The 14272-nt window shown below is 45.3% G+C and overlaps 1 protein-coding gene across 16 annotated transcripts in view; it reads right to left on the bottom strand.

Annotated features, from left to right (window-relative positions):
* trpm3 (transient receptor potential cation channel, subfamily M, member 3) overlaps nt 1-14272 on the bottom strand; it is a 501544-nt gene that overhangs the window by 153235 nt on the left and 334037 nt on the right. For all 16 annotated transcript variants that reach the window (XR_012099271.1, XM_073048536.1, XM_073048531.1 and 13 more), the window contains exons 4-6: nt 9908-10121; nt 8323-8447; nt 6700-6871 (exon numbers count right to left, since the gene is read on the bottom strand). Coding sequence is in view for 15 of the 16 variants with exons in the window: in XM_073048536.1 (XP_072904637.1) it covers nt 6700-6871; nt 8323-8447; nt 9908-10121 (511 nt within the window). In the remaining variant the exon portion in view is untranslated. The remainder of the gene's footprint in view (nt 1-6699; nt 6872-8322; nt 8448-9907; nt 10122-14272) is intronic.

Below are 14272 nucleotides of genomic sequence, written 5' to 3' on the forward strand. Positions count from 1 at the left end.
CCGTAACCCCAGGTCAGGGTCTTCAAAAGAACCCTGAAAGTGAGTCTTGTTTCTCTTTCTTTTCCGTACAGAGGGGTGATGTCTTTTCTGTCAATGACTGCCATGGTTTTTCTGTATTTCCTGGCCATCTGGAGAAGACAAATCTCAGAGTTGTATTCTGCACACGTACTTTGCTAATAAAATGAACCTTTGAACCTTTAAACGACTCCATCCACCCTGCCTGTGGACTGTCTGCCCCACTCCCATCTGGGACGAGACTACGAAGCATCTGCACCAGGACAACCAGACTCAAAAACAGTTACTTTCCGCAAGCTGTAAGGCTGATCAACACTCCCACCCACTAACTCCACCACTACTTTATTATTTTCTGTCAGTCACCTTATGTATAGCCTAGTGTCACTTTATGGACATACAATCAATCTATCTATATAATCTATCTGATGTATTATGTGTTTCTTTTAATTTATTATTATTGTGCTCTTTATCGTTGTGTTTTTTGTGCTGCATTGGACCCATAGTAATAATTATTTTGTTCTCCTTTACACTTCATTTTGTTTTGTAACTCCAAAACATTAACTAATTGAAAGGAAAAGACAGGAGTCTAACTTCGATTTTTACTTTAAGCGAGGCACGTGCATATCATGTGGTAGTGTCATAATGTATGCAATTCACTTATTTTTACATGTAACCCATAATGAATTATTTAAACAAAGAATGCTTAATCAACAACATATTTACAAGATTACTGGAATATTAAATACACAACACACCTATTCCAGTTCAACAGAGAATGCATCTCAACAGTGTGCCAGTTCATCTCCAGCTACTTTGAGGATGGACTTCCAGATAAATTAAATTTTTGAGTCACCTCTTTACATAATGACTGAAGCATTATGCTATTAATTAAAAAGAAAACTACAGCACAGGAGTGTTTCAGCCCTTTTTGTCTCTTCTGCTCTTTGAAAACGCTTTCAAATTAGCCCCTCGACCTTGCCTTTTCCCAGCAAACCTGCAAATACTCAAGCAATTCTCTTCCCAGCGCACTCGAACCGGCTCACAAAGTGGCATGCGCCGGCATTGAGGCCGGTCCCAAAGTGGGCGCCAAGCCTGCTTCACCAGCAAGGGGAAAAGCCCGCGCGCGGGACGGGACTGTGAATACGCGCCCCCTACAGCATTCCCGCCCGGGGAGGGCAGGAACAGGAAGGCTTTAAAGTGAGGCCGTGAAGTTTGAATAAACCTCTTTTGCAACTGCAGCTCACCGACTCCGTGTCGTTATTGCAGCGCTGCGTGTAGCACACCACTACAATTGGTGACCCCGACGGCCCAAACGATATTTGGACCGGAGATGAACAATGCTGCATCTGTTCATGCAGTTTTGTTAAAACTGCCAAGCTTCTGGACGCTGCGACCTCACCTATGGTCCCAGCAAGCAGAAGCCCAATTCCACATTCGGCAGATAACCTCGGATGCCACACGTTACTACTACGTGGTGAGCTCCCTCGACCGGGAGACAGCCGCCCAGGTTGAGGAGTTCATACAGTCGCCCCCAGCGGATGACAAATACACAGAATTCAAAGCCCTGCTCATAAGGACTTTCGGACTCTCACGGTGCGAGCGAGCTGCCCGCTTACTGCACCTGGATGGTTTGGGGCACAGGCTACCGTTGGCTTTGATGAACGAGATGCTGTCCCTGGCCGGAGGTCACAAGCCCTGCCTCATGTTTGAGCAGGCGTTCCTGGAGCAGCTGCCCAAGGACATACGCCTGCTGCTGTCCGACACGGATTTCAGCGACCCCCGGAAGGTGGCAGCCCGGGTGGACGTGCTGTGGAAAGCCAAGAAGGAGAGTGGGGCGTCCGTTGCACAGATCACCAGGCCACGCTCCCAGCAGCAAACCAGACCAGGCCCAGCCGCAGAGCCCGTTAACCCCAGAGGCAGGGGTGAGGAGACCAACGAACAATAGTGCTTCTACCACCAGCGGTGGGGCGCAGAAGCCCGCTGCTGTAGCCCGCTCTGCAAGTTCCCGGGAAATGCCAGGGTCAGCCGCCACTGGCCATCGGGATAGCCTCCTGTATGTCTGGGACAAGCAGTCGGGACGCCGCTTTTTGGTCGACACCGGAGCCGAGATCAGCGTCTTACCTCCAATGAGTTACGACACCCGCAACAGAGAACTGGGTCCCACCCTGAGGGCCACGAACGGCAGCACAGTAAGGACCTACAGCACCCATACGGTGCGGCTACAGTTCGGCTCCAGCCGGTTCACGTGGGACTTCATACTGGCTGCCGTAGCCCAACCGCTCCTGGGAGCGGATTTTTTGCGAGCTCACTGCCCAGGAAGAAACTGGTCCACACCGAGACCTTTCAAACGTTCTCCCTGGGTGAAGCCCAGTTGCTGGCCCCACACCTAGACTCCATCACGCTGTCCGACAACAACTTCACCAGAGTCCTGGTGGATTTCCCATCGGTTCTGGCATCGCAGTTCACGACAGCCATGCCCAGACACAGCGTACAGCACCACATCCCGACACAAAGACCACTTCTCCACGCCCATGCTCGAAGGCTTCCCCCGGACAAGCTCCAACTGGCGAAGGAGGAGTTCAAGAGGATGGAGGAATTGAGGATCATACGGTGGTCCGACAGCCCATGGGCCTCCCCCCTGCACATGGTACCCAAAGCAACAGAGGGCTGGAGACCATGCGGCGACTACCGCAGGCTGAACGAGGCTACAACACCGGACCGCTACCCTGTGCCGCACATTCAGGACTTTGCAGCAAACCTGCATGGCGCACGGATCTTCTCCAAAGTAGACCTTGTCCAGGGATACCATCAAATCCCGATGCATCTGGACGACGTCCCCAAAACGGCACTCATCACCCCTTTCGGCCTTTTTGAGTTCCTCCGCATGCCGTTCGGCCTAAAGAATGCCGCACAGACATTTCAGCGGTTAATGGACGCGGTGGGACGCGACCTGGACTTCGCTTTCATCTATTTGGACGACATCCTTATAGCCAGCAGCAGTCATCAGGAGCATCTGTCCCACCTCAGTCAACTCTACGTTCGACTGAGTGAATACGGCCTGACAATCAACCCGGCCAAATGCCAGTTCGGGCTTGACACCATCGACTTCCTGGGTCACAGGATCACTACAGACGGGGCAACCCCTCTGCCCGCTAAGGTAGACGCGGTCCGCCATTTCCCCTGACCCAACACAATCAAAGGCCTTCAGGAATTCATGGGTATGGTGAATTTCTACCACTGCTTCCTCCCTTCAGCTGCCCGAATCATGCGCCCCCTGTTCGCCCTGATATCGGATAAGGGCAAGGACATTACCTGGGACGAAGAGTCTGCCGCCGCTTTCATTAAAACCAAAGAAGCCTTGGCAAATGCCACGATGCTAGTGCACCCCAGAACGGATGTCCCTACTGCACTCACAGTGGACGCATCTAACACGGCAGTCGGTGGAGTGCTGGAACAACTCATCGAGGGTCGCTGGCAACCCCTGGCGTTTTTCAGTAAACACCTACGACCACCCGAGCTCAAGTACAGTGCTTTCGACCGGGAACTGTTGGCGCTATATCTGGCAATCCGGCATTTCAGGTACTTCTTAGAAGGTAGGCCCTTCACCGCGTTCACGGACCACAAACCGCTTACCTTTGCGTTCACGAAAGCATCCGACCCTTGGTCGTCCCGCCAGCAGCGACATCTGTCCTACATCTCCGAATACACAACAGATGTCCGGCATGTCTCGGGAAAGGACAATGTTGTGGCGGACGCCCTCTCCCGCCCTAACATCCAAGCCCTGCCCCAGGGGGTAGACTATGAAGCACTGGCAGAGGCGCAGCAGGCAGATGAGGAGATCCCTAGTTACAGGACTGCAGTCTCTGGTTTGCAGCTCCAGGACCTCCCCGTAGGCCCAGGTGAGAGGACCCTGCTGTGACGTCACTACCGGCCAACCCCGCCCCGTCATTCTGGCAGCCTGGCGGCGGCGCGTATTCAACTCCATTCACAACTTAGCGCACCCCTCCATCAGGACAACCGTCTGGATGGTAGCCAACAGGTTCGTTTGGCACGGACTCCGCAAGCAGGTCAGTGAATGGGCCAGAACGTGCATGCACTGCCAAACAGCCAAGGTGCAGCGGCACACCAAAGCTTTGCCACAGCAGTTCCACCCCACCCGCCGGCATTTCGACCACATTCATGTGGATATCGTGGGCCCCCTGCCAGTGTCGCGAGGAGCGCGGCACCTCCTGACTATCGTAGACCGGTTCACAAGATGGCCAGAGGCGGTCCCACTCACCAACACCACCTCCGAATCCTGCGCCCCAGCACTGTTTGCAACCTGGGTAGCATGCTTCGGGGTACCGGCCCACATTACCTCCGACAGAGGCGCCCAGTTCACCTCCAGCCTGTGGTCAGCTACGGCCAGCCTTTTGGGGACACAGCTGCACCACACAACTGCCTACCACCCACAGTCGAGCGTTTCCACCATCACCTGAAGTCGGCTCTCATGGCCCGCCTCACAGGGCCTAACTGGGCGGACGAGCTTCCCTGAGTCCTGCTCGGAATCCGAACGGCCCCCGAAGAGGATCTGCACACCTCGTCGGCCGAGTTGGTGTACTGCGCACCCCTGGTCGTCCCAGGAGAGTTCATACCAGCCCCAAGGGGGCAAGAGGAAGAACCCGCAGCAGTCCTGGGCAGACTACATGAGAGGCTCGGTAACCTGACCCCCATGTCCACTTTACAGCATGGGCAGAACCTGACCTGCGTACCCAAAGACCTGCAGAACTGTAAGTTTGTTTTTGTATGAAGGGACGGACATCGGGCGCCGCTACAGCGGCCCTACGAGGGGCCATTTATGGTGATCAGAAACGACGGGTCCACATTCGTGCTGGACATTGGAGGGAAAGGAGGTTTTCACGGTGGACCGACTCAAACCAGCCCATGTGGACTTGGCACAGCCGGTTGAGGCGCGGCACAGAGGCAGACCTCCCAAACAGAGTCCGACCCAGACTGTGGACATTGGAGGGTGTATCGCCGGTTCTGGGGGGGGGGGGGTTATGTGGTGACCCATTTCCCAGCGCACTCGAACCGGCTCACAAAGTGGCATGCGCCGGCATTGAGGCCGGTCCCAAAGAGGGCTCCAAGCCTGCTTCACCAGCAAGGGGAAAAGCCCGCGCGCAGGACAGGACTGTGAATACTAGAGCACTCCCACCCGGGGAGGGTAGGAACAGGAAGGCTTTAAAGCGAGGCCGCGAAGTTTGAATAAACCTCTTTTGTAACTGCAGCTCACCGACACCGTGTCGTTATTGCAGCGCTGCGTGTAACACACCACTACAACTATATTTTTTTCTGCTGCAGCAAAGTTGTGGAATTTTCTTCCCATTATGTTGGTTCATTTGCCAGTTAATGAAAACCTATGGCCTCTGGTTGTAGGCTGTCTTTTTAATATATGCCACCCAGTGTGCAATAAAAAGGCACAGTGGTGCACCTTAACATCAATCTGAACTCCGCCCCAAATCAATCCTTTAAAACTTCCCCACAGGCCAAACAAATGCACACAGCTGCATATTGCCCTTGAAAAGCCCAGCATGCAGATTTGTAGATCAACTATCACACCATAAGATATAGGAGCAGAATTAGACCATTTGGCCCTTCGAGTGTGCTCCGCCATTTCATCATGGCTGATCCAATTTTCCTCTCAACTCCAATCTCCTGTCTTCTCCCTGTATCCCTTCATGCTCTGACCAATCAAGAATCTATCAATCTCTGCCTTAAATATATATATATAGACTTGGCCTTCACAGCTGTCTGTAGCAAAGAATTCCACAGATTCACCACCGTCTGGCTAAAGAGATTCCTCCTCACCTCCATTCTAGAAGGACACCCTTCTATTCTGAGGCTGTGTCTTCTGGCTTTAGGCTCTCCTACCATAGGAAACATCCTCTCCATATATACTCTATCAAAACCTTTCACCATTCCATAGGTTTCAATGAGGTCAGCCCTCACTATGAAAGGTGGACCAAAATCAGTGGATGAGAAGTACAAGGAGAATAATTGATTCAATAACATCACAAATTGTATTTCAGGACAGCACACTAGTGTAGATTGATGAGTTTGTTAACAGAAGATAATGACCTTGATTGAGAACAACATTTTCATTGCAAAGCCAGGCAGCTTTAATGAAACTAAAGCAAAATTCACCCTCAATCTCTTGCTCTAAACATATAAAGGTGGTTGTACTATGCTTTGGAAATTTTATCCCATGTCACTGTAATGGTACATATGTATAGATCAGGGGTTTCCAACCTGAGGTCCATAGACCTCCTATTTAATGGTATTGGTCCATGGCATAAAAAAGGTTGGGAATCCCTGGTTTAGAGAGAGAGCCAGAGAGAGAACGAGAACAAAATTCATGGTGGAACTTAAATGCAAATACATTATTTTGCATACTTCAAAATACTGGGCATAAAAATTATCCTCACACATGTGCAGTGAACTCTGCTTCCGAATTATTGTTTCTTTTATGTAAACTACCCCCAAAAATGAACCAAAACAAGGGAAAACAGGTTGCTATCCACCAGCTGTTGTAAACTGCACAGGAGTTGACAGCATTAGTCAGATCCTGTGAAGCAAATCATTGCCTTAAACACCCTTGGCTTCTTCCTAAAAAGACCTGCTTGGGTTTCTGTTTGAAGTACTCACTAGTGTTAATCTTCTGTAGGGAAATGTGCTTCTCCAGTTGCCTCCGTAACTTCACCTCAGCTCCGTATTTGCCTGTTGTGCCGTTGTCTGCCAGGATGAAATGTGAGTGCATGCTGTTCAACACTGTCAGCTTGCTCAAGGGGTTGGACATGGTCTGGTAAGGGCGGACCACCTGCATGAAAACAAGTTAATTAACAACAACAGACTGCTTTTCTATAAGGCCCATATTGCAGTCACATTTCTGTAGCTTCTTAGTAGAAGTATCATCAAAAAATCTGTCCCCATGCCACAGAAGGTCATTACAGAGGTGTCCAAAGCTTGGTCAGACAGTTGGCTTTAACATACGGTCTTAGTGCGTAGTTTTAAGAAAGCAAAGAGGTGACAAGGTTTTCAAAAAGAATTTCGAAGGTTGGAGCCTCAGCATTTGCAAGCATTTTGGAAGAGGTACGACATGAAGGAGCTCAGATGTATTGAAGGCTTGGAGATCTGCAAGGAACTTATGGAGAAGAGTAGGGGTGGGGGGTGGAGACCAAGGGCAATGTTAAGGATTTAATAACTGAAGTGTTGTTTCACCTGCAGTCAGTGTTGATCAGTGAGCACTGAGTTGCCGGGTAAAGATGGACTTGGTACACATGGTAACAAGGGAAGTGAAGTTGTGGACAATATCAAGTTCTATGGTTCTACGGCATAAGGAAGATAGCCAGCAGTGCATTGGGATGTTCAAGATGAGGGTTCCAGCAGCAAGCAAGCTGATGTAGAGGTAGAGATGGGTGATATTGTGAAAGTGGAAACACTGTATGTGGTACTGATACAAGGGTATCTCTGGATCAAAGCTGAGAAGTTTGCTTCGATATCAGACAGCTGGGAAGGTAGAAGTGGAAAGGACAATCAACAATGAATGATTGCAAATCCAAAATATCTCAATATAGCTCAGGATTGAAGGCACCTGTCTATAAGGAGGTCAAAACCAATCAACAAACTTCAAGACCTTGGCCTCAGTACCTCCTTGTGCAACAGGAGTTATTGTAGATGGGATATATATTGTGACATATATGTAGTTTAATAATAAGTTTACTTTGAACTTTGAATAAGTATGGCAAATTTATATAAATCTGTTACTTTCCACCAATGGCTCCAAAACATCTTAATCTGTCCTTACACAGTCTGTTAGTTGATTCAAGAGGTCTAAGAGGGAAATAAATCTATAAAACTAGAAGTTCAAAAAACCAGCCTACTTCACATTGTTACTAGTTTTTCAAGACTTCTTGAAATTACAATAGGTCAAACTCAATTTCTCAGTACAAAAGTCTCAAATTGATTTTTTGTCAATAAAAATAGAAAAAATAATTTATTTTTGTCAAATACAAATCCAGAGTAATGTTCTTCACTAGTTCATTTCATTAATGTATTCTATATCCGCTTTTAAATGTGATATAACACAATACTGTTCCAGATTAGATACTACCAATTTGTTTCTACAGGGGAGTTACTTGAGACCTGATTTTTTTTTTGGATTGGCCTTGCTTTCAAGTGTTGATGAGGGACATTGATATAATATTCTACGTTAGGCATTTGCTCAATATAGTAATAGCAATACTAAAGAAAAGAACATAAGATACCCACATCCTTTCCAATCAGATCCTCTTGATTCTCCACAATTCCCCATGGAGCGATGCCTATAATGCAGATCCTTCCTCTGGACTTTGAGGCATGGTCCTTGAGTGCGTCTCCTACATGCCGAATGACCCCTAAGAATGAGCCCATGGAAAACATGAGTGTAACACCATTTTGGATTACTGACGCATAGGAATCCTCAACTGGTTGTTCATATCCAGCAACAATCACAGCAAAGTGCATTTATATGGCGCCATCAAACCCCTCAAAGGCATTTCACAGGAGGATCTCTGGTAAATTTGAGCACAGAGGCGGGCTAACAATGACACTTTAATGCCTTACTTTTGTTTTAGATCTTATCTTCTTCTGAAATTCCAGAAATTTCACTGGTATCTTTTCCTGCAATTTCCAACAGAAATTTCTGTCCAGATTTCCTGAGATTTGTGCTCGCCTAATCACGGGAAAATCTTAGCACATTAATGGAGAAAACTGGCAGAGAAAGAGAGAGAGTGAATAAGTTATTGCTTGTATCAGGAAGTGAACGATAATGCTAGTAGTTTGATGTATTAGTATATTAAGGAAAGCTACATTTGGTAAAGAGAATTTCTAAACAAAAATCATAATTAAGTTCTAGCTGCAAAAGAATAAAATTATACCTCCAATGAACCTGCCGCTGGTGATGGGACAGTATAAGTAAGGAAGGTGGAACCTTGGAAGCATCTGAATGATTCAAGGAAGCTCCTGTGTAGGTTCTTAACATTCAAGTTGGGGGCAGCATGGCAGCAAAGTGGTGAGCACAGCACTTCAGAGTACCAGCAACCTAGGGTCAATTCCCATTGCCTGTAAGGAATTTGAATCTTCTCCCTGTGAACCACCGTGGGTTTCCTCCAGGCGCTCTGGTTTCATCCCACAGTCTGAATACATACCCGGCTCGTAGGTTAATTGGTTATTGTAAATTGTCCCGTAAGTAGGGTAGGATTCAACCAGGGCACTGTATCTCAATCAATAAAAATAAAGTTTCCTCAAGATAAAAAGGCAAATATTTGTACTTCCACTGTAGATGGACCCAAGCCTTGTAGGATGTATAAATCTGGACTAACTCAATCACAAACCAGCCATTTCTGCTCAGCTTCTTTATTGTTTAAAGCTGATGTAGAAAACGTGGATGGGTGCATGGACAGAGAGATTTAGGTACATAAAAAAGGATGGAGAATTAGATGTAAAGAGGGATAGAGACACAGACACTGAAAAGGGACTAAGACGCAGATTAACAAAGGAGATGGATCAACTGTCCTGTGTGAATGGAAAAACATTAAGTACAGCTATAAAACAGGAAAGGGAAAAACTGTAAGGAACAGAAAGGACAAAATAGCAAAAGCTGACAAAATGAAGAGTAAATGAATAAGTGAAAAAAGACAAAACCTTATTAAAGTGCTGTGTTTAAACAGTAAGAATTTGCTTCAATCACAGGGTGAATAATAACGTTATAGTCAGCAGTCACTAATACTCTAAGCCAAGCTACATTCATAATAGACCAAGGGAAATTTCCAAAGATCTTACTTCAGTGGTAGGAGTAAAAACTTAGATTCCTCACCTGTGTTCACACCTCCAGTGAAGATCCAAGCCCCTGTTGTCATAGCTGCTTTAATTAAGCCCTTTCCAAAGACTTGCTTTAGTTTAGGTTGAAGCTCAAAGTTTTGGAGGCCACCGTGAATAGAGATCAGTAACTTTGGGAGATCCAGCTGCCATTCCTTTGTCATCAGGTGTAAGAGCAAGTCAGGCTTTGTGTCAAATGAAACACGCACATACTGTACCAGGATTGGGAAGAGAAGGAGAATAGGGTTACAAGATCACAATCTGCATGAAGTTTGAAATCTCAAGGACGGTTTCTGACCTGCTGTTAACAGAATATTGAATTGTCTCCTTGTGCTAAAGATGAACTCTTGATCTCTCAATCTACCTTGTCATGGCCTTTAAACTTTGTTTATTTGCACTGCACTTTCTCTATAGCTGCTACATTATAGTCTGCATTCTATTTTCCTTTTACTACCACAATGCAGTTATATATGGCATGCCCTGCTGGTACAGCACATAAACAAATGTTTTTCACTTTGCCTCAGTACATGCGACTATAAACCAATCCTAATACTAAATGTTCGTAAAGGTACCAAGAATGGAATGGCTAGAATCTTTAAATTTATCTCCGGGTTAAATATATAGCTCTCTTCTGCTCTTCTGTTAATGGAATCAAGTTCTGAAAATGGAGTCAAATGTGCAGCCACTCCCAATCTATGCACAATCTGGGAAATGTTTCTTTTTTGTTGAACTCGTTGGTGCAGAGGCCAATATTAAGTAGAAGGTGTGGTGAGCTGCTACCTGGCACTCTGCGGCAGTCTGCTCTAAGTGCAGAAGGTAGCTTGCTAGTCAGTTCAGATGGGCTTGCACCTGTGGGACTGATCAGAGAGTGTAAGGCTGACAGAGTTTAGGGAAGCAGTAATTTAGTGGCAACAATTTAATGGGTGTGTGGTTGCCATTAGGGACGTCAACAGAGACCAAAGCTAGATGTGCACAATTTAATGAAATTTAACATGTGAAATGACAGTTAATATAATGCCATGAGAGAACTCTACATGCACCGAGGGAAGGGAGGGAGAGATGTTAAAGTTTATGTAATTTTATATTCATTCAGACAATGCTGGCAAGGTTGTGATTGATTATTTGTCCAAAGTTGCACTTGGACTTTGTGCCATTTCAGAGGACAGTTAAGTATTAATTCAGGAGTCACATATAGACCAGCAAGCACAAAGGTGGCAAATTTCCTTCTCTATGAAGCATTAGTGAATCAGGTAGAAACAACAATAGAATTTTAATGCCATTAGTGGCATTTCCATTTTGGATATGACTTAGCTCCCCTTCTGGATTTCTTTAATTAATCTTTTAAGTTCTACAAAGCAACATGGTAGGATTTTAACTTGTGTCTCCTAACAATGAGTTCAGACCCCCAAAATGTGGAAACTAAAAGACTGTATGATTCATGAGGTAAAGCTGGAAACAGATCCATTCCACTTTTGACCTCTCGGTAATTTTCCCTTTTACCATTTAACCATGGTACAACTTAAGTAGTTAGATCTCGGTGGATTGATCCGCGGGTGGAGCTCACTCCAAATCAGAGGGTGTGGTTTGGCTGATATGGAAGGTCACATACTTGACTTATAACATGTTAGTGCAGCTTTGAGTGATAGATGTCTAAGGAGATGTTATCTTGTGTACTCAATTGCACACCTTCAGATGTGCTAAATTTGACCAAGGGCTAGAAGATATTCAGTTAACAACCCAAAAACCATATATTTCATGGATGCTTGCAGAATTTGGGCTGCTATGCTTATTGTTTTCTTTAATTGAATAATCAATGCAACTTCCAAAGACCAGTCTTCCTGAGGCACCATTCAGAACGTTGGATACAATGCATCGACAAAACATTTCTTGGTAAAACAAGTCACTGCCTCTCTAGCCAAGTGTGATGTTTAGGGTCACTTATGTATGAATTACCTTTGTCTATTGAAAAAGAGTAGCTAGTTACCTTTCACAACCCTAGGGTAACCTAAAGTGTTGGGGGTAGTCAGTCAGGTAATTTTGTAGTCACCATTGTGACACATGAAGCGTGGGAGGTAATTTGTGCACAGCAAGCTCCCACAAACTCTGATACAGTTTAAGGAGTTGGAACTTAGGTTTAAGTGGCAGCTTGATCCACTAGTGTAACTCATATGCCTGGCTGGGGGAACCTGCTACAAGGCAAGGGTACTTAACCTAGTTAGGGCAGTTTTGAGTTTTGCCAAATAGAACACAGAACAGTGTAGTGCAGAAATAGGCTCTTCTGTTCACAATGTTGATTACGTTATTAATCACATGCCCCATAGCCTTCTGCCTACACACTATCCATCCTTCCATTTCCTGCACATTCATGTGCCTATCTAAGAGCTTCTTGAATGCTTCTATCCTATTTGCCTCCCCCATCACCCCAGGCAGTGCCGTCCAGGAACTCACCACCTTCCATGTAAAAAAAACTTAACCTGCACTTCTTTGAACTTACCCCATCTCACTTTAAATACATGCCCTCTGGTATTAGACATTTCACCCCTGTGGAAAAGAAACCGGCTGTCTCCTCTACCAATGCCTTTATCATACAGAATCGTACAAACCTTTATTAGATATCCCTTCAGTCTCCAACGCTCCACAGAAAGCAACCCAAGTTTGTCCAGCCTCTCCTTATGGCACCTGCCTGTAATCCTGACTGCTCCTTGGTAAGCCTCGTCTGCACCCTATCCAAGATTTAACATCCTTCTTATAAATGAATGACCAGAACTGAATGCAATACTCCAGATGCAGCCTAACCAGAGGTTTATGAAGTTGCAACATAACTTCCCAACTCTCAGACTCAGTGCTTGACTAATAAAGGCAAGCATGCCATATGTCTTCTTTAACACTGTATGAACCTGTGTGGCTATTTCCAGGAAAGTATGGACTTGGACCCTAATATCCCTCTCCATATCAACATGTTAAGGGTCTTGCTGTTAAGAGTGGGCTTTGATCTTCTAAATCCGGCTGGACTAAACTCCATTTGACCTTCATCCCCCATATCTGTAACTGATCTATATTCCACTGTATTCTTTGCCAATCTTCTACACCAGTTGTTCTCAACTTTTTTCTACTTGTAGCCCACATGTGACTTTCATTTACCTCCGTAGCCGCCATAGTCTCCGTTAGTTGCTAAAACTTTTTTGTCAACTGGACTAATTATTCTAATATACAGTCAATATTTATGTTTTAACAGATTATAGGTATATGATGTTAGAGGTGAATATGAAAAATAAAGCTATTTCAAAGATCTGAATAGGATACTTTATTTATTATATACGTATATAATATTCTTTCAACTTGCAACGAAAGAACATTTTACACTGTTACTTTGGGTATTTAGTGAGATCCTTGTGACTGATGTAGACTAGTGAGTCTTTGACTGCAACTCGGACGAAGATATCCATTCAGATTTTCACATCGTCAAGATGGTTGCGAGTTTTTGTTAGCAGGTGAACAGCCTGACCAAAACCACACTCAACTAGATAAGAGGTAGGAAGTCCAATTAACAATAACTTTGCTTTCTCCCAGAGCTGTGGGAACTTATTTTGAATATCACTCCTGGTCCAGAAACTTTGCATTGTGCATTTGAACTTTGCATGAGTGGTTGTATCACTCTGCAGCTCAATAAGACATTCTTGCAACATGGGGCCAATGTCATTCACATTCACCCCAAATGGATCCACCACCCAGTCTGGAATATGCATCTCCAGCAGATCTCTGAACTGAAATTCCATTGTCAGTGTGCAGTTGTTTCAAATGATCAAGATGCACAATCAGATCATCATCTTGCAATTCGAATTCAAGTGTGACTAGTGAAGAAAATTGCATAAACTTGTGATGTCCAATATTGAGACTGGAAAGTTTGAGTTTTCCCAAGAAAAGTGGTAATAGCCTCTTTGCAGAATATGAGATTGCAGGTTATTTTCCTTGTAACTGTTCAATTTTTCAAATATATCTGACAGCAAAAAGATGTCAGAATTAGAAATAACAATTTGCTGTCCAAGCTGCTTAAGGAGTAAAAGAGAGACAAGAGTGGGTATCGGACCACTGAAAATTGAGTCTGGCAAGGTAGAAATGCGGGACAGAGAAATGGTGGAGGAACTTATTAAGTATTTGTGTCATTCTTTACTGTGGAAAGAAAAGTCAGTGGATGTTGTTTATTTGGATTTTCATAAGGCTTTTGACCAAGTGCCACACATGAGGATGCTTAACAAAATATGAGTCCATGGTACACAGAAAAGCTGATAGAATAGATAGAAGGTTGGCTGACTAGCAGGAGAAAAATAGTGGAAATGTCAAGGCTTTTTCTGGTTGGCTGCTG

This window comes from Hemitrygon akajei, chromosome 6 (assembly GCF_048418815.1).
Source record: "Hemitrygon akajei chromosome 6, sHemAka1.3, whole genome shotgun sequence".
Classification (NCBI taxonomy): Eukaryota; Metazoa; Chordata; class Chondrichthyes; order Myliobatiformes; family Dasyatidae; genus Hemitrygon; species Hemitrygon akajei.